Here is a 19,304-nt window from a genome sequence, read left to right on the forward strand (position 1 = left end):
GGCACGGGCATTAGATGTGGTCCACTTACACCGAGCTCCGCTTGACGAGGCAAAAGTGCCAGTACTTGTTCAAGCCTTGATGCAGACAGAAAATGCAGCCAGGCAAATAATATATCACCCTGCCGAGGCGTTTTCCATTTTTAAAAGGACAGAGCAATTTTACATGATTTCTGAGCTTCTTTGCGACAAATATTCTTTGACATCTGGTCTAGCACCCTGGCCAGTTCATCTGAAAGGGCTACCTGGCCCCAGCCACAGCTCCTGGGTGACACTGGGGACTGTGTTCTGCGTTTGGGTCTTGAATTGCTAAACACAAGAAGGGCAAGTACCCTGCTTTTTATTTCTTCCTCCTCCTCTCCTTTCCCCTTCCTCTTCATCCTTCATCTCCCCTCCTCCTCTTCCTCCTGGTCCTCCTCCTCCTCCTCTCTTTCACACATGCTGACTGAACTTGATTGTATAAAAGCAGCCAATTAAACGTCACCCTGGTGGACAGAATTTTGGATCACCTGAAGTTGCTGGGTGCAGACCCGACACTCAAGGTTTTCAGCAGCTGGTATATAAACATAGTGGTGGACTGGGGCTTTGCAGTTAACCTAGGAGATCCCATGGAATTCCCCATGCACGACAGTAAACTGAACTGTGCTTGTACTTGGTGGAGAGAACACTTGGAGAGGAGGAAAATGTCTGCTTTTCGAAAAAATGAGGGTCAACCACTACTAGTTAGGGTGACACACGAAAGAATTCTCCAGGTCTGAGGCATTCCCCAACTGCTCCTATGTGCATATGAGTTCGCGCGCGCGCGCGCGCGTGTGTGTGTGTGTGTGTGTGTGTGTGTGTGTGTGTGTGTGTATGCACCCACATATGTGGAAGCCAGGGATTGACATTGTGGATTGACACCTTATTTTAAAATATATTTTATTATTTTTATTTTATGTGTACAAATGTATTGCCTGCATGTATGTAAGTGTACCCGTGTCGTGCAATGCCTGCAGAGGTCAGAAGAGGGCGTCAGATCCCCTGTAGCTGGAGTTAGGAACAGTTGTTAACCGCTATGTAGGTGCTGGGAACCGAACCCCGGGTCCTCCGAACACCGGGTCCTCCGCAAGGGCAGTTAGTGCTCTTAACTGCTGAGCCATCTCTCCAGCCTGACACCTTATTTCTTGAGGCAGGATCATTCATTGCACCAGGAGCTTGCTGATTCAGCTAGACTGGCTGTCCAGCAAGCCCCAGATTCTCTGGTCTGTTCAGTGTCACACCTAGCTTATGTGGGTGCTTGGGACTCGACCTCCTGTCCTCATGTTTGCAAGGCAAGCACTCTTACCTACTGCAACATCTCCCAGCCCCCAACTTCTTTCTAGGGTAATTTGCACCTGACCTTCTCATCCACTGTAAGATGTTTTGTTTGGAGGTAGAACCCTGGATTTCCTTGTTTCTAATCCCCAGCCCTCCCTAGCTTGAAACATTTCAGGGGGCTGAATGATGAATTCCAACCTACCGTAGGAAACGTTAGTCAGCTGGCAAAAGGAAACAGCCTAACCCAAGGCAAAGAGCAAATGACTTTATCTGTGGGTGGTTATGTTTGACAAGATGAAAGAGAAAGAGATCCTTTGTCACAGGAGAAAATTGTGTTTTGAGAAGTCTTTGCCCAAGTCTTGAGGCTGGGCTTTACCCAGTGTGGATTAAAATGGGAACAATCCTAGGCTGGCTCCTTCCCTCACAGATAAAGAGCCGGGAAACAAAATTGCATTTTCCCGTCTACTAGGCAGAGCTCTGGAAATCAGAGCGGGAGTCCCGGGTCTACTCACAACAGCGCTTCCTTTAACCAGCAAATTCTCTTTTCAGAAACCTATTTTTGAATCGCTATTTACTACTAAGATTTTAATTTTTCCTTTCAGTATTGTCACATGCAGGCTGCCGCTTGACTTGGTGGGTGGAATGGCAAGGCAGACTGGAGTCTCTCCTAATGAAAAAGCAGACTCGGCTTTCACTAAGAGGGTGAAAAGATCACTGTCGTCAAAATTATTCTTCTGATTTCGCATTTATCTCATTCCCGCGCCTCTGCCAGCTTGCTCAGAACTTGAAAGAACATGTCGCTGGAAGGAAAACACACTGTTTTGACTCAATCTATGATTCAGATTTTTTTTGCTTACATTTTTTTTCCTTTGCTGTTAAAAATTTTAACCTTTAAGCTAGGCGTGGTGGCGCATGCCTGTAGTCTCAGTACTTGGGAGGCAGAGGCAGGCAGATCTCTGTGAGTTCAAGGCCAGCCTGGTCTACATAGTGAGTTCCAGGACAGCTGGGGCTGCAGGGAGACCCTGCTTCAAAAAAACAAAACAAACAAAAAAATAACTTAACCTTTTACAACCGCTAAACTCCTTTAATGTGTTAAGTAGCCTTCTCTTAGATGTTGACCTGATTAACTCCCTCACCTCCTCTGAATCTTGGCTCAAATGTGAACTTGTTTTTAAAAATAAAAATTAGTAAATTGACACATAAGGAAGTGTGTGTATTTCTGGAATACTAGGGTGTTGTTCCCATACAGGCATACACCATGTAAGATGACAATCTCAGGGCTGGAGGGATGGCTTGGCAGTTAAGAGCACTGGCTGCTCTTGCAGAGGACCTGGGTTTGATTCCCAGCACCCACATGGCAACTAACAACTGTCTATAACTCCAGTTCCAGGGGATCTGATGCCCTCTTCTGACCTCCTCGGGCATTGCACAACACGGGTGCACTTACATGTGTGCATGCAATTCACGCATTCACATAAAATAAAAATAAATAAAAAAAAATTTTTTTAGTCTTTTTGAGACAGGGTCTCCCTGAAGCCCCAGCTGTCCTGGAACTCACTATGTAGACCAGGCTGGCAAAAAAAAAGTGTATGTGTGTATTGCCTGCATGTAAGTAATTATACCCACGTCATGCAATGCCTGTGGAGGACAGAAGAGGCTGTTGGATCCCCTAGAACTAGAGTTAGGGACAGCTATTAGCTGCCAGGTGGGTGCTGGGATTCGAACCTGGGTCTTCTGCAAGAATAACCAGTATTCTTTTTTTTTTTGGTCTTTTTGAGACAAGGTTTCCCTGTAGCCAAAGCTGGCCTGGATTTGCTAATGGAGACCAGGCTGACCTCGAACTCACAGAGATCCGCCTGCCTCTGCCTCCCCAGTGCTGAGATCAAAGGCATGTACTACCATGCCCAGCTTATAACCAGTGTTCTTAACAGCTGAGCCATCTCTCCAGCCCATTAAAAAAAAAAATATATATATACATATACATATATTTTATATATATATATATATATTTTTTTTTTTTGTCTTTTTGAGACAAAGTCTCCCTGTAGCTCCAGCTGACCTGGAACTCACTATGTAGACCAGGCTGGCCTCGAACTCACAGAGATCCACCTGCGTCTGCCTCCCAAGTGCTGGGACTAAAGGCCTGCCCCACTATGCCCAGACTCCCATAAAAATATTCTTAAGATGGCAATTTCTTACTTCCTTTCCCTCTCTCTATGGTCTCACTGTGCAGATCTAGCTGGCCTGGAACTCTCTACGTAGACCAGAGATCTGCCTGCCTCTGCCTCCTGAGTAATAGAATTAAGGACATCCACCACCACGCCCAACTGATGCCAATTTTTTTCTTCTTCTTCCTTTGTGACTTTTTTTTTTTGCCAATTTCTTTTTTAAAAAACATTGTTTTTGATTTATTTATTTTTCTTTTATATGTGTGAGTGTTTTGCCTGCATGGATGTCAGTGCCCCACATGCATCCATGGAGGTCAGAAGAGAGCATTGGATCCCTTGGAACTAGAGTTACAGACTGTTGTTAGCTGCCATGTGTGTGCTGGGACTCGAACTCAGATCCTCTGCAAGAGCAGCCAGTGCTCTTAACCACTGAGGTATCTCTCTAGCCTCTCACTAACCAGCTTTAAATCTGCTGGTTAAATCTGCTTCTGGTCTTCAAATTTTCTTTGACTCTGACTGGATTCAGTAAGTTCCCTCATTGATTAAAAAAGCTAAAGAAAATTCTTCACACATACTTACTTTATATTTGCATAAGAATCATGATTTTTATCTTGAAATTGTGATGGAGCAAAAATGAATTCTACCTTCTTTTCCAGGAACCTAAGGCATTACACGGCTGGATGCTGGTTACTGCTAATGTTGGTTACTGCTAATTTTGACTCTCCAGCCACAGCCCCTCTGTGTACTTGAGAGTTCTATGTGGATATCTAACAGGAATTTTGAAGGACCAGCATAACTCTGGATTCTCACTCTCTCCTAAACCTGCTCCTTCCCACTCTAAATTATTTTATCTTATTTTTGATTTTTTTGGTTTTTTGAGACAGGGTCTCCCTATAGCCCCAGCTGGCCTGGGACTTGTTATATAGACCAAACTGGCTTCCATCTTACAGACAGTGGCCTGCCTCTGCCTCCCAAGTGCTGGGACTAAAGGCATGCACCACCATGCCTGGCCTTCTCCACTCTTTAAATGCAACACCAGTAAACTGAATTGCTCAGCCCCAAATCCCAAGAGTCAAGCCTGGCATGGTGGCACATACTTGCTGTATTAGTTACTTTCCTGTCGCTGTGATAGAACCATCATGACTAAGGGAACTTATAAAAGGAAGATTTTATTTGAGCTTAAGGTTCCAAAGAGGCAAGAGTCCATCATGGCGGGGAGGCATGGTGGCAGAGGTGGCTGGAGGAGGAGCAGAAGCTAAGCTCTCACATCTTCAAGCAGGCACAGGAGGCAGTGGGAGAGTGGAGGGGAAAATTGATGCCCTAGACACCCAGTGAGAAATGCATATAGTGTCTGAACATTAATGCTTATGTAGACCTGGGAGCTGTTTGGCAGGGAACACAGTGCCAGACAGAAGAGACCTCCCTTAGAGTGACAAGCGTGCTGTATAGAACTCATCAAAGAAGCTTCTTTTTGCATCAGATGGAGGCTACTCCAGAGTTGCAGATCTGGTCAGGCACAGAGAACATACATCTGGGAGATACCCAGTACTAGGTGACACATCTGCACTCGAACCTCTAAAACTATAATGCACCCCTTAACTCTAACCACTGAGGCTCCCTTGTATATCAGAGTGTGACGTACACAGAAGGCCACATCTGGCCAAGTTTTGGGAAATAAGAGACTGTAGAGTGTAGGATGGGACTCCTACTGGGAACCTCACCCACCCATGGCTCAGGGACCGTTGTGGAAGAGGAGGCGGGAAGATTGTAAGAGCCAGAGCTGGTTCATGATTACAGGGTGGTGGAGGCTTCCAGGCCACTGGAGGCCTGCTTATGTGAGCCTGTAGCAGTAGTGGCATTGAATGCAGGACCCATGTCAACTCAATTAAACAAGGGCCCAAAGGGAGGTGAAAAATAGGTGGCGGCCAGCACTAGATTGAGAACTATTTGAGACTGATTGCTGCTGGGTGAGGGAGCGTGTGACTTACACACAACCACTGGATGGGCTGACTAGACTCCAGTGGATGCATTTACACTGAAGAACATTTGGATACAAACACCTAAATGAATAAGACTCACTCAGCATGTATGGCAGAGTGCATAGGGTTCAGTGGGGGGATAGAGGGAGGCATGGATGGGGGGAAGGGGGTCTGAATTTGAGTGGGAAATGTATGAAATTTAAAAAGCTCAATAAAAATAAGAAGTTAAAAAAAAGAACTCTAGCTGGGTGTGGTGGTGCACACCTTTAATCCCAGCTCTCGGGAGGCAGAGGCAGGCAGATCTCTGTGAGTTCAAGGCCAACCTGGTCTGCATAGTGAGTTCCAGGACAGCTGGGGCTACAGGGAGACCCCATCTGAAAAAGACCGGGAAAAAAAAAAAGAAAAACCTCTCTAAGCCTGCCCCCAGTGATGTGCTTCCTCCAGCAAGGCCACACCTTCTAAGACTTCCCAAAACAGTGTCACCAAGTGGGGACAAAATGTTCAAATACTTGGAACCATCATCCTGGCATTCAGGAGATGGAGGCAGGAGGATCTCTGAGTTCAAGGTCACCCTCAGTTACATGGAGCTCTCTCTGCCAGCCTGGACTACCAGATGCTCTGTCTCAAAAAACAATACAAAAATAAAGCTGGCACACCTTTGATCGCATCACTCAAGAGGCCGAGGCAGGCAGATCTCTATGCGTTTGAGACCTGTGTGGTCTATATAGTGAGTTCCAGGTCAGCCAGAGCAATGTAGTGAGACTCTTGTCTCAAAACAAATCCCCAAACATCAAAAACAAAAACACTCCAAAACAAAACGACAACATAAAAACTAAACAATAGTAACAAAATCAGAACCACAAGCAAAACAATTCCAATCTCAGGAGCCAGGCCTTGGACCAAACCCTTTTTATTTGATCTCACATTCAACCTGAGCCATCTCCTTTCAGCATATACGCTAAATCCATCTACCTTGTGAGACCTCTTCCTTGGTTTAACTTCTGCCTTTTTTTTTTTTTGTAAATCAAGTTTTATTGGAACGAAGGCCTGCTCGGCTGTGAATGTAATGGCAGAGTGTAACTGTGGCAAAGGCCACCGTATCTGCAAGGCCTAAAAGTGTCTGGTCCTTTACTTGGTGTGGCAAGACTGGGAAATGGTCCCCAAAGATTTCAAACCCTACTCTCTGGGACCTGTAAATATTACCTTATTTGGAAAAAGGGTCATTGTCGATGTGATTAAGGATTTTGAGATGGATGACCCTCTGTGACCACCCAACACCGTGCTGCTCCGTCACAGCCTTTTATTGCAGGCTTTTCTTTTGTTGTTTTGTTTTGCTTTGTGGGTGCATGTGGGCTTGAGTGCACACGTGTGTGTATGGAGGCCTGAGTTCAATCTTGGGTGTTGTTCCTCAGGAACCATCTGCCTTATTTTTTCAGACAGGGCCTCTCACTGGGACCTGGTGCTTGCTGATTAGCTAAGCCATCTGTCCGTCAAGCCTCAGGGTCCACCTGTCTCTGCCTCCCCAGTGCTAGGATTACAAGCTTACTCCCATGCCTGGTTATTATATGGATGCTGGGGGTTGGATTCAAGTTCTCCTGTTTTCCCCGTCAACACTTTACCAACTGAGCTCTCTCCATCTGAGCCGTCTCTCCAGCCCTTTGTTTTCTTTATTTGAGTCAGGGTCTCCGTAGCTGAGGTTGGCCTTGAACTATTTTCCTCCTGCTTCTGCCTCTGTTGTGCTCAGCTTACAGGTATGTGCCACCCCTACTCCCCAGTCATTTTAGGAGTCTGACAGGTCATGTTTATCTGTTTGACAAGGTCTACATGTAGCCCAGGTTAGCCTCAAATTTGTGGCGATCCTCCAGCCTCAGTCTCTCAAGTGCTGGAACTGTAGGCACGAGCGGTCATGCCTAGCTTTTGACAGGTGATTTTATTGGAACATTTAAATGAAGTTTCTGAGGAAGACTGAGCATAGGAGTAAACAACATGTGTGAGGACTGTGCACCTCAGCAGGAAAATGAACAGAACAAATCTCAGGAGCTCTCAGAATGACTTCCCAACGGTGGCCTGGGTGACTTAAGCGATCTTCTGTCTCTAGCATCGACCCCAATTGAACAGACAACAGAAGCACAGGGTTTGGCTATGCAGAGGCTGATGCCCCCCTGTCCCTTCTCTGTAATCAGAGGGCAGCCCCCAGCCCTTTCTATAGAACCTTTAAAGGGGGCTCAACTGCTGACTCTCTGGATCTGACAGAGCTGTGGTACTGGTCTCCTGTGACTGTTGACTTCAGAAGGCATGAAACTCAGCCAGATGTGGCGGCACATTCCTGTCATCCTAGCACGTGCGAGGTAAAGGAAGGAGGACCAGGAGTTTAAGGCCAGCCTCAGCTACAAAGTGGGTTTGAGGCCCCCCTTGGACTACAGGAGACCCTGTCTCAAAAAACCTGGTATTTTGTTCTTGGTAACCCTTCCATTTTCAGGAGCTCTCTCTCATTTTTCCTTAGTAAATCTGCATTTTCCTTAGTAAATTTGCTAACAAGGAGAACAGGAGCTGGAGAAATGGCTGAGCATTTTAAGGGCATTTATTGGTCTTGCAGACGACCTGAGTTCTCTTCCCAGCACCCACATCAGCAGCTCACAACTGTAACTCCATCTCCAGGGATCAGTGCCCTCTTCTGGCCTCCATGGGCACCTACATAGATAAATAATAGAACAAATTTTTGGGGGGGGGTTCTTTTTGAGACAGGGTCTCCCTGTAGCCCCAGCTGGCCTGTAACTTGCCATGTAGACCAGGCTGGCTTTGAACTCAACAGAGATACTCCTGCCTCTGCTTCCTGAGTGCTGGGACTAAAGGCGTGCACCACCACACCTGGCTAATAGACTAATCTTAAGGGGCTTGGAGAGATGGCTCAGTTGTTAAGAGCACTGGCTGGACCTGGGTTCAATTCCCAGCACCTACATGGGTTCTGACAACAATCTGTAACTCCAATTCCAGGGATCCAACACCCTCTTCTGACCTCCAAAGGCATTGCGTGACACCGGTGCACTTACCTACATGCAGACAATACACTCATACACATAAAATAAAAATAATAAAATAATAAATAAAATGTTTTAAAAATCTTAAAAAGTAATAGTAACAACAGGAATGAAAACAAAAACCCAATCCAAAACAACACCAACAAAAAGCACGGCTTTTTTGGTTTTGTTCTCCAAACCACTTGATCTCTTCGCCTTTCTTTTCTTCTGCACCCACAGAAACAATTCAAATAATCAGGATGAAATACCAATAGGTTCGAGAGAGTAGGAAGACTCTGCGTTGAAAGAATATCCAGGTAAAACTGGACTGATTGTCAAAATAGCCTCTGAAGGTGATCTGCGTTCCAACCAAGGCATTTAAGGGGCCACGGAAGACCCTGGAGACCAAGGGCACTCGCATATGTTTTACGCAAAAGCTGGTTGATGTGGAAACGTTTTTTACGTTTATGTGGAAATGTTTCATGCACCACCACTCCTGGCCCTAAATTTTAATTACTAAAAGGGATGGAAGCTTCCAGAAGTGGTACAGCTGTCCTCCAATCTACTGTATCTTTGGACTCGGCTCCCTTTCAGGAGATACTGACCCATGGGACAACTGACTCATCTAAAAATTTCAACAGACTTCTAGTTCCTCAAGTCAGGTCTTTAAAAAAATTAAGTGTGGGGCCAGGCATGGTGGCACACGCCTTTAATCCCAGCACTCGGGAGGCAGAGGCAGGCAGATCTCTGTGAGTTCAAGACCAGCCTGGTCTACATAGTGAGTTCCAGGACAGCTGGGGCTACAGGGAGACCCTGTCTCAAAAAGACCAAAACAAAAAAAATTAAGTGTGTGTTTGTGTGTGTGTGTGTGTGTGTGTGTGTGTGTGTGTGAGCACGTGCCACAGCATGCATGTGGAACGTCAGAGGACAGCTTTGTGGAATCAGTTCTCTCCACCTTTACGTAGGCTCTGGGGATCAACTTCAGGTTGCCAGATTAGCCTAGCAAATGTCTTTACCCACTGAACCATCTTATTAGCCCCACAAATCAGGTCTTTAATTGTCAAATTGTATTTTCTAATGTTTATTTGTGTATATGTGTGTTTGTCTGTGTGAGTGTATGCCATGTGTGTGTAGATGCCCATGGAGGCCAAAACAGGGGGTTAGATCCCATGGAGCTGGAGTTACATGTGGTTGTGAGCTACCTGACATGGGTGCTGGGAACTGAACTTGGGTCCTCTGCAAGAGCAGCCAGTGCTCTTAACCACGGAGCCATCCTTTACTCACTATTGTTTATTTCAATTTTATATGTATGAATGTTTTGCCTGCATGGATGTAAGTATACGACAAATGTGCAATGCCCATGGAGACCAGAAGAGGGTGTCAGATTCCCCAGAATTAGAGTTACAGATGGTTGTTGGCCTCCATTTGGGTACTGGGATCTGAATGTAGGGCCGGGGAGGTTCCTCTGCAAGAGCAGCCAGTGCTCTTAACTACAGAGCCATCTCTCCAGCCCTCACTTTTGGTCTTTTAAGACAGATTTTTTTTTTTGTTTTGGTTCTTTTTGAGACAGGGTCTCCCTGTAGCTCCAGCTGGCCTGAAAGTCACTATTGAGACCAGACTGGCCTCAAACTCACAAAGATCTGCCTCCCTCTGCCTTCTAAGTGCTGGGATTAAAGGCCTGTGCCACCATGCCTGGCTTAAAACAGATTCTTGCTATGTAGTCCAGGCTGAGATTACAGGTAGGTACCATTGAACCTGCTTCCCTCTTTCCCTCCCTCCCTCCCTCCCTTCCTTCCTTCCTTCGTTGTGTGTGTGTATGTGTATGTGGTGCTGGGGATTGAACCCAGGGCGTTGTACATGTCAATCACTCTGCCACTGAGCTATGCTCCAATCTCAGATGAGATCTATCATCTATCTATCTATCTATCTATCATCTATCTATCTATCTATCTATCTTCTATCTATCTATCTATCTATCTATCATCTATCTATCTATCTATCTATCTTCTATCTATCTATCTATCTATCTATCATCTATCTATCTATCTATCTATCTTCTATCTATCTATCTATCTATCTATCATCTATCTATCTATCTATCTATCTTCTATCTATCTATCTATCTATCTATCATCTATCTATCTATCTATCTATCTTCTATCTATCTATCTATCTATCTATCATCTATCTATCTATCTATCTATCTTCTATCTATCTATCTATCTATCTATCATCTATCTATCTATCTATCTATCTTCTATCTATCTATCTATCTATCTATCATCTATCTATCTATCTATCTATCTTCTATCTATCTATCTATCTATCTATCATCTATCTATCTATCTATCTATCTTCTATCTATCTATCTATCTATCTATCATCTATCTATCTATCTATCTATCTTCTATCTATCTATCTATCTATCTATCATCTATCTATCTATCTATCTATCTTCTATCTATCTATCTATCTATCTATCATCTATCTATCTATCTATCTATCTTCTATCTATCTATCTATCTATCTATCATCTATCTATCTATCTATCTATCTTCTATCTATCTATCTATCTATCTATCATCTATCTATCTATCTATCTATCTTCTATCTATCTATCTATCTATCTATCATCTATCTATCTATCTATCTATCTTCTATCTATCTATCTATCTATCTATCATCTATCTATCTATCTATCTATCTTCTATCTATCTATCTATCTATCTATCATCTATCTATCTATCTATCTATCTTCTATCTATCTATCTATCTATCTATCATCTATCTATCTATCTATCTATCTTCTATCTATCTATCTATCTATCTATCATCTATCTATCTATCTATCTATCTTCTATCTATCTATCTATCTATCTATCATCTATCTATCTATCTATCTATCTTCTATCTATCTATCTATCTATCTATCATCTATCTATCTATCTATCTATCTTCTATCTATCTATCTATCTATCTATCATCTATCTATCTATCTATCTATCTTCTATCTATCTATCTATCTATCTATCATCTATCTATCTATCTATCTATCTTCTATCTATCTATCTATCTATCTATCATCTATCTATCTATCTATCTATCTTCTATCTATCTATCTATCTATCTATCATCTATCTATCTATCTATCTATCTTCTATCTATCTATCTATCTATCTATCATCTATCTATCTATCTATCTATCTTCTATCTATCTATCTATCTATCTATCATCTATCTATCTATCTATCTATCTTCTATCTATCTATCTATCTATCTATCATCTATCTATCTATCTATCTATCTTCTATCTATCTATCTATCTATCTATCATCTATCTATCTATCTATCTATCTTCTATCTATCTATCTATCTATCTATCATCTATCTATCTATCTATCTATCTTCTATCTATCTATCTATCTATCTATCATCTATCTATCTATCTATCTATCTTCTATCTATCTATCTATCTATCTATCATCTATCTATCTATCTATCTATCTTCTATCTATCTATCTATCTATCTATCATCTATCTATCTATCTATCTATCTTCTATCTATCTATCTATCTATCTATCATCTATCTATCTATCTATCTATCTTCTATCTATCTATCTATCTATCTATCATCTATCTATCTATCTATCTATCTTCTATCTATCTATCTATCTATCTATCATCTATCTATCTATCTATCTATCTTCTATCTATCTATCTATCTATCTATCATCTATCTATCTATCTATCTATCTTCTATCTATCTATCTATCTATCTATCATCTATCTATCTATCTATCTATCTTCTATCTATCTATCTATCTATCTATCATCTATCTATCTATCTATCTATCTTCTATCTATCTATCTATCTATCTATCATCTATCTATCTATCTATCTATCTTCTATCTATCTATCTATCTATCTATCATCTATCTATCTATCTATCTATCTTCTATCTATCTATCTATCTATCTATCATCTATCTATCTATCTATCTATCTTCTATCTATCTATCTATCTATCTATCATCTATCTATCTATCTATCTATCTTCTATCTATCTATCTATCTATCTATCATCTATCTATCTATCTATCTATCTTCTATCTATCTATCTATCTATCTATCATCTATCTATCTATCTATCTATCTTCTATCTATCTATCTATCTATCTATCATCTATCTATCTATCTATCTATCTTCTATCTATCTATCTATCTATCTATCATCTATCTATCTATCTATCTATCTTCTATCTATCTATCTATCTATCTATCATCTATCTATCTATCTATCTATCTTCTATCTATCTATCTATCTATCTATCATCTATCTATCTATCTATCTATCTTCTATCTATCTATCTATCTATCTATCATCTATCTATCTATCTATCTATCTTCTATCTATCTATCTATCTATCTATCATCTATCTATCTATCTATCTATCTTCTATCTATCTATCTATCTATCTATCATCTATCTATCTATCTATCTATCTTCTATCTATCTATCTATCTATCTATCATCTATCTATCTATCTATCTATCTTCTATCTATCTATCTATCTATCTATCATCTATCTATCTATCTATCTATCTTCTATCTATCTATCTATCTATCTATCATCTATCTATCTATCTATCTATCTTCTATCTATCTATCTATCTATCTATCATCTATCTATCTATCTATCTATCTTCTATCTATCTATCTATCTATCTATCATCTATCTATCTATCTATCTATCTTCTATCTATCTATCTATCTATCTATCATCTATCTATCTATCTATCTATCTATCTATCTATCTATCTATCTATCTATCTATCTATATCTATCTATCATCTATCTATCTATCTATCTATCTATCGATCTATCTATCGATCTATCATCTATCTATCATCTATCTATCATCTATCTATCTCTATCATCTATCTGTCTATCTATCTATCTATCTATCTATCTATCTATCTATCTATCTATCTATCATCTATCATCTATCATCTATCATCTATGTATCATCTTTTTGAGAAAAGGGTCTTGCTACATAGCCCAGATTGGCCTTAAAATCATGTTCCTCCTGCCTCAGGTTTATAGGACCAGTTATTGTTCCTTATAACTGCATGAACTATCTTAACTTAAAAAACAACCCCTTAATTATAAGAAATTATAAGAAGGGAAGAGGGGATCCCATTAGAGGCACACCTCTTGGATATTGTTCTTTTAGCTCATAGCCCATAAGGAAGGTGCACCTGGAACCATTTCTTTCTTGTCCTGGGTCTGGTGAAACTGAGCCTGGTGGCACGTGCTTTCCTTTGGAGAGTGTCTAGGCCGAAAGGGGCTAAGGCCACACTTTCCTATCCCAGCCCAGTGCTATGGAGGAGGCCTCAGAAACTTCCGTATTTATCCTCTTTGCTCCTGGTCAAAATGAAGTCACTTAGTTATTGAAAGCTGATTGGGGAAGAAGGCCCTTTTACATATATTTCTGGAGAGATGGCTCAGCAGTTAAGAGCACTAATTGCTCTTGCAGAGGACCCAGGTTTGATTCCCAGCACCCACATGGCGGCTACGAACGGTCCTTAACTCCAGTTCCAGGGGAATTCGAAGCCCTCTTCTGACCTCCGTGGCATCGCATGACACGGGTGCACTCACATACATGCAGGTAATACACTCATACACATAAAATAAAAAATAATAAATAAAATATTTTAAAAAGTTATCAATTTACAATTTAATACATCAACCATTTATTCTAGATCCTTTTTCTGATTAATAATGTGGTTTGTTTGAGGGGTCTTGGGGTCAAAATTGGCAGGAAATCAGAGCAGTGCACTGGCCAACTGAATGTTCATTAAAAAATTATTTGTATCTGTGTACTGTATGTTTGCATGATGTTTTAATACATGTTTGTGTGCAGGTGTGCATGCAGAGGCCAGAGCAGGAGATTGAGGGTCCTACTCTATCATTCTGTCCCTTATGCTTTTGACATAGGGTCTCTCAGTTAACCTGGAGAATAGCTGGGGGCCAGTAAGACCAGCAAGCCTCCTGTGTCTGCCCGGCACAGTGCTGGGGTTACAGGTGCAAGTGGCCATGTCTGGCTTTTCATGTGGGTGCTGGAATCCAAACTTGGATCCTTTCTTGACAGCAAGTGCTCTTATACCCACTGAGCCATCTCTCCAGATGCTAAGGGGAACTTCTCACGTCCTTCTTTGTTAAATGTGCTCATGTGGTGTCTCAGGCCACTTCCTTTACTAAAAATACCTATCCCAGGGCTGCAGAGACGGCTCTGTGAGTAAAGTGCTTGCTGCACAACCACAGAGACCTGTGTTCAATCTCCACACTTACACAAAAAGTCAACATGGCAATGCGCATCTGTAATCCTAGCACTAGGGAGGTGGAAACAGGGATCTCTGGGGCTTGCTGGCCAATCAATGTAGTTGAATTGGTGAGTTGCAGGTTTAGTGAGATGCCTTGTCACAAAAAATAAGCTGGTGAAATGGCTCAGCAATTAAAGGCACTTGCACCAAGTCTGATGATCTGAGTTCGATCCCAAGACCCACATGGTAGAGGGAGAGAACGGACACATGCAAGTTGCCCTCTGACCTCCACATGTGTCATGGCATGTGCACCACAGTGTCCACCTCTTGGTTACCTTCTCAAGCAAACCCCTTCCCCTAACTAGCCCCCCAACACGTTAGTCTCTAATTTAGGGGTTCTCAAACCCTTCGGTATACTTGAAAATTACTGAGGGCCTTAATGGGTTTTAGCTTATATGAGTTTATGTAGAATTAGGTATTGTCTAAATTAAAACTAAAAATTTAAAAGTTCAGGGGTTCACTTAAAAAGAATAACAAACTCCATTATAGGTTAACATAAATCATGTTGTTAATAAGAAATAACTAAAATTTTCAAAACAAAATGAGGTGTAAGAGCACTTTAAAAAAATTAGTTTTGAAAGTCTGGTTCTAGCTCAGTCTGTTGTGAGGATATGTTATGGTTTTTTTATAGAACTCCATGGGACCACATGTGACAGACTGATGCAGCATCAGTATGAAAAAGCTTTGCTTGGGGACCGAAGGGATGGCTCAGTGGTTAAGAGCACTGGTTGCTCTGACAGAGGACCCGGGTTTGATTCCCAGCACCCATATGGCGGCTAATAACCATCTGTAACTCCAGTTCTAGGGGAAGCCAGCGTCCCCTTCTGACCTCCATGGACATTGCATGACATGGATGCACTTAACACATGCAGGCCATATACTCCTACACATAAAACAATAATAATAATAAATAAAATTAAATAGTTTTTGCTCTTGCAGATCCCTTGAAAGAGTCTTGGAGACCCCTATACCCTACTGACCTCCCATTTAAGACACACTATGATGGCATGATCTAAGGGTTTTGATGATGGTAGTGGCACTCTCTGGAGGTCTAGGAGGCAGTGGTCGCCTCCTCCTGCCTTCCCACTGTGCCTTTTTTGGCTGTTGTTAATGTCTGTTAACCCATGAGGCTGTGAGTGACTTGAAATAAGATACTCAACTTTATTCATCTGTGCTGTCAGGATCTCACTCGTCATCTGCTCCAAAGTATGTAGAAGATACAATTGTTATTTTCATTATCTTTAAGGCAGGGTCTCATTATGTTGCCCAGACTGGTCATGAATCCTAGGCTCAAGTGATCCTCTTGCCTTGGCCTCCTGGGACTCCAGGTGTGTGTGTGTGTGTGTGTGTGTGTGTGTGTGTGTGTGTGTGTGTGTGTGTGTGCGTGGGGCTATGAGTGCACTACTGGCTTAAAGCAATTATGATGCTTTCACTTGGTTTTTTCAGACCGAGTTTTACTTTGTACTCAGGCTAGCCGGGAACCGGCAGCTCTCCTTTTACCTCAGTCTTCCAAGTGCTGTGATTACAGGCATGTGCTACTAAGCCGGGCCTCGAACCTCACGTTTCATTAAGATTTTTAATTATAAAAGCAATATAACCATATTGTAGCTATTATTATAGAAAATAGACACAAAAAAATCACTCCTAATCCTGTATCATTTCTTGAGTGTATCAGTTTTGGACAAAATGAATGTAGTTCTCTCCCCCGCCCATCTCTTTCTTTGAGACAGGGTCTCCCCGTAGCCCCAGCTGGCCTGGAACTCACTATGTAGACCAGGTTGGCCTTAGAACTCACAGAGATCCACCTGCCTCTGCGTCCCGAGGGCTGGGATTAAAGCCATGCGCCACTATGCTTGGCCCTGTCTCTTTTTTGAGACAGAGTCTCATGTATCCCAGGCTGGCCTCAAACTTACTATGTAGCTGAGAATGACCTTGAACTTCTCTGATCCTCCGACCTCCAGGGTCTGAGTGTTGGGATTACTTGCCTGTGCCACCATGCTGGGTTTGTTCTATGCTTGGGCTGGAATCCAGAGCATCATGCCTGCTAGGTAAGCAGTCTCCCAACTGAGCCATATCCCCAGCTCTCAGATGCAGTTTTCTATATCTATCATTCCATTATATTTTTAAGTGAACACCATAATTCTGAATATTTCCTTCTCCCAACTACGGGTGAGTTTTCCATTTCTGACATTTATGGCTATCAAAAAGTTGACTGGATAAACACAATTCACCTGCTAAATATTATTAGTACATTTTGATACATCCACTTTTTTTTTGAGTTAGTTTTGTATGTGTATCTGTGTATATGTGCACATGAGTGCAGGTGCCCTCCAAGGCCAGAAGGCACCACTGGATTCCCCTGGAGCAGGAGTTTCTTTCTGGTGGTTGTGAGTCCCCAAGCATGGATGCTGAACTGAACCCAGGGCTTCTGCAAAATCAGTATGTGCTCTTATCCCCTGAGCCATCTCTCCAGCCCCCATCATTCACTTTTTTGTTATTGTAATAAATAGTGATTGGTGAAGAATACCTTCATACACCAAGCACGTTTTTTGTTTTTTTTTTCATTTGGTGTTATTTCTTTAGAATTGATTCTCAGAAGTAAGATTACTGGGTCAAAAGATGCAGACATTTTTATGGCTTTTAACACATACTGTAAAATTGCTTTTCGAAAGGGTTATACTAATTTACAACGCGCCAGCACTTCCAAGAACACGTTTCAGCACCCAAATCGTCAACATAGGTGCTATTAAGAATGTTAATCGATAAAATATTATACCCTAGTTGTTAAAATTCCACATTTTTTGAGGCTCATAAAATTAAAGTTTGTTGAGGAACGAGTGTACAATACAAAACATTCTTTTGGGATATCTTTATTTCTGGAACAACCTAAGAAATTCTCAGTGGTGAACACCAGAAAAAGAACACGTTAGGGTTGGCACAGAATTCACTCTGAGTCAATCTTAACGCCGAAACACTCGATCGACTTTTCACTGGTTTTACCAGTTTTCAGTGACAGAAGAAAAGGGGGAAAATTGTCGAGGACTCAAACGTTTTGACATAAAACCGTGCAAGTTTAAGAACGCCTTGCATTCAGCCGTTCGCCCACCTCCCTTCCTCCTTCCCTTCCTCTCTCCTCTCCGCTGTCCACGTGCAGAAGTCTTGCACGTCTCTGGAGAGCATCGCTGCACCGGGCATGCTGCACCGTGCCTGCTACACCGGGCATGTAGCACCGGGCACGCTGCACGGTGCAGCTGTCCTGGCAGGGGCTGGTGTGCGCGGGGCGTGCTCGTCCACATGTGGACCGGCTTGCAGGGCAGCTGCAGCTACACTTGGCCGGGTGATCCGCGGTCGTGAGGGGCCCCGGCCGCACTCCGCGTAGGTGCAGCGGGCGCCCGTACCGGAGTCCGGGGAGGACGGTGAGGAAACTCGCTGCACCCCGGAACCGGGGCCGGCACGCCGAGGTCTAGCGTTCCCCGGGCTGGGCGGAGCGGCCTCAGCCTGGGACGAGGCACCTATGACTCATCTGCTCCGCCGGTCACATGGGCAACGTGACCAAAATAAAGTTTCAGTATTTTAAGCCGCTGGAAAAGGGGACAACGGAGCACACGGGGGCGGGAGCGGAAGGCGGGCGCAGGCGGCTGTGGGGACGTGGCGCTGGCCGGGAGGGCGGGGCCTGCCTGGGGGCGGAGCCAGCCGGGCGGGAAAGGGCGGGACCGTCCTGAGAGGCGGGGCCTGACGGGACGCGCGCCCCTCCCCCGCGGTAGGCAGCGACGCCCGGATTCGTGGCTCTGGGGCCCGGGAGCGGCGGCCTCATCGCCTCGGCGCCTCGCCGCGGCGCAACCCCCACGTTCGCTCCCCGGGCGCGCCGGGCCGCGGGATCCCCGAGATCCCGGCGCGTCTTCCACAGCCCCCGGGACCCCCACGCGCCGGCAGCGGCTTCCCCGGGAACGTCCTTCAGCCCCGGGAGCACGCGGGAAAAGCCCCAGCGCGCCAATGAGCGAGCGCCTTCCTCATGACGGTCACGCTCGGGGGCGGGGCTTCCCACCGCCGTTCCCGAGTTCCGGGAACCCCCTTTGATTGGTCTGGACGGCTTGGGAAACACGGCCGTGACGCCCAATCAAAACACCACGTCTCGGCCTCGAGGAAATATTCCGCGTCCGCCCCGTCCTGATTGGGTCGCCCTTCCGGGGTCGGGCTACTGGGGAGCTTTGTTTAGGTCCGGAGGGCGGGCTTTCCTGGGAGTGGGCGGGGCGGGGGCGGGGGTTCCTGACCAATTAGCTCAGTCCGTGGGGTGGCGACCAGCCAATGGAATGGCCGGATGGGACGCTCCTCCCGGAGAGTAGTGAGACCCCTGCCGCGCGTCGATTGGTGGCGGCGGCGATGAGTGGCAGTCACGCCGCCCAATCGGCACTGTGCGTGGGCCGCGGGGCGGGGCCAGGGCGGGTGCGCGGCGGCGGCGGGG

The 19,304-nt window shown here is 43.9% G+C and overlaps 1 protein-coding gene across 1 annotated transcript in view; it reads right to left on the bottom strand.

Moving 5' to 3' along the window:
- Positions 1-18,407: 18,407 nt before the first annotated feature.
- LOC103725152 (translation initiation factor IF-2-like) overlaps positions 18,408-19,304 on the bottom strand; it is a 1,912-nt gene continuing 1,015 nt past the window's right edge. Inside the window, exon 2 of the mRNA XM_008822459.1 lies at positions 18,408-18,932. Within this exon, the coding sequence (XP_008820681.1) occupies positions 18,408-18,932 (525 nt within the window). The remainder of the gene's footprint in view (positions 18,933-19,304) is intronic.

The sequence above is a fragment of the Nannospalax galili genome, unplaced genomic scaffold (assembly GCF_000622305.1).
Source record: "Nannospalax galili isolate Female #2095 unplaced genomic scaffold, S.galili_v1.0 scaffold1488, whole genome shotgun sequence".
NCBI lineage: Eukaryota > Metazoa > Chordata > Mammalia > Rodentia > Spalacidae > Nannospalax > Nannospalax galili.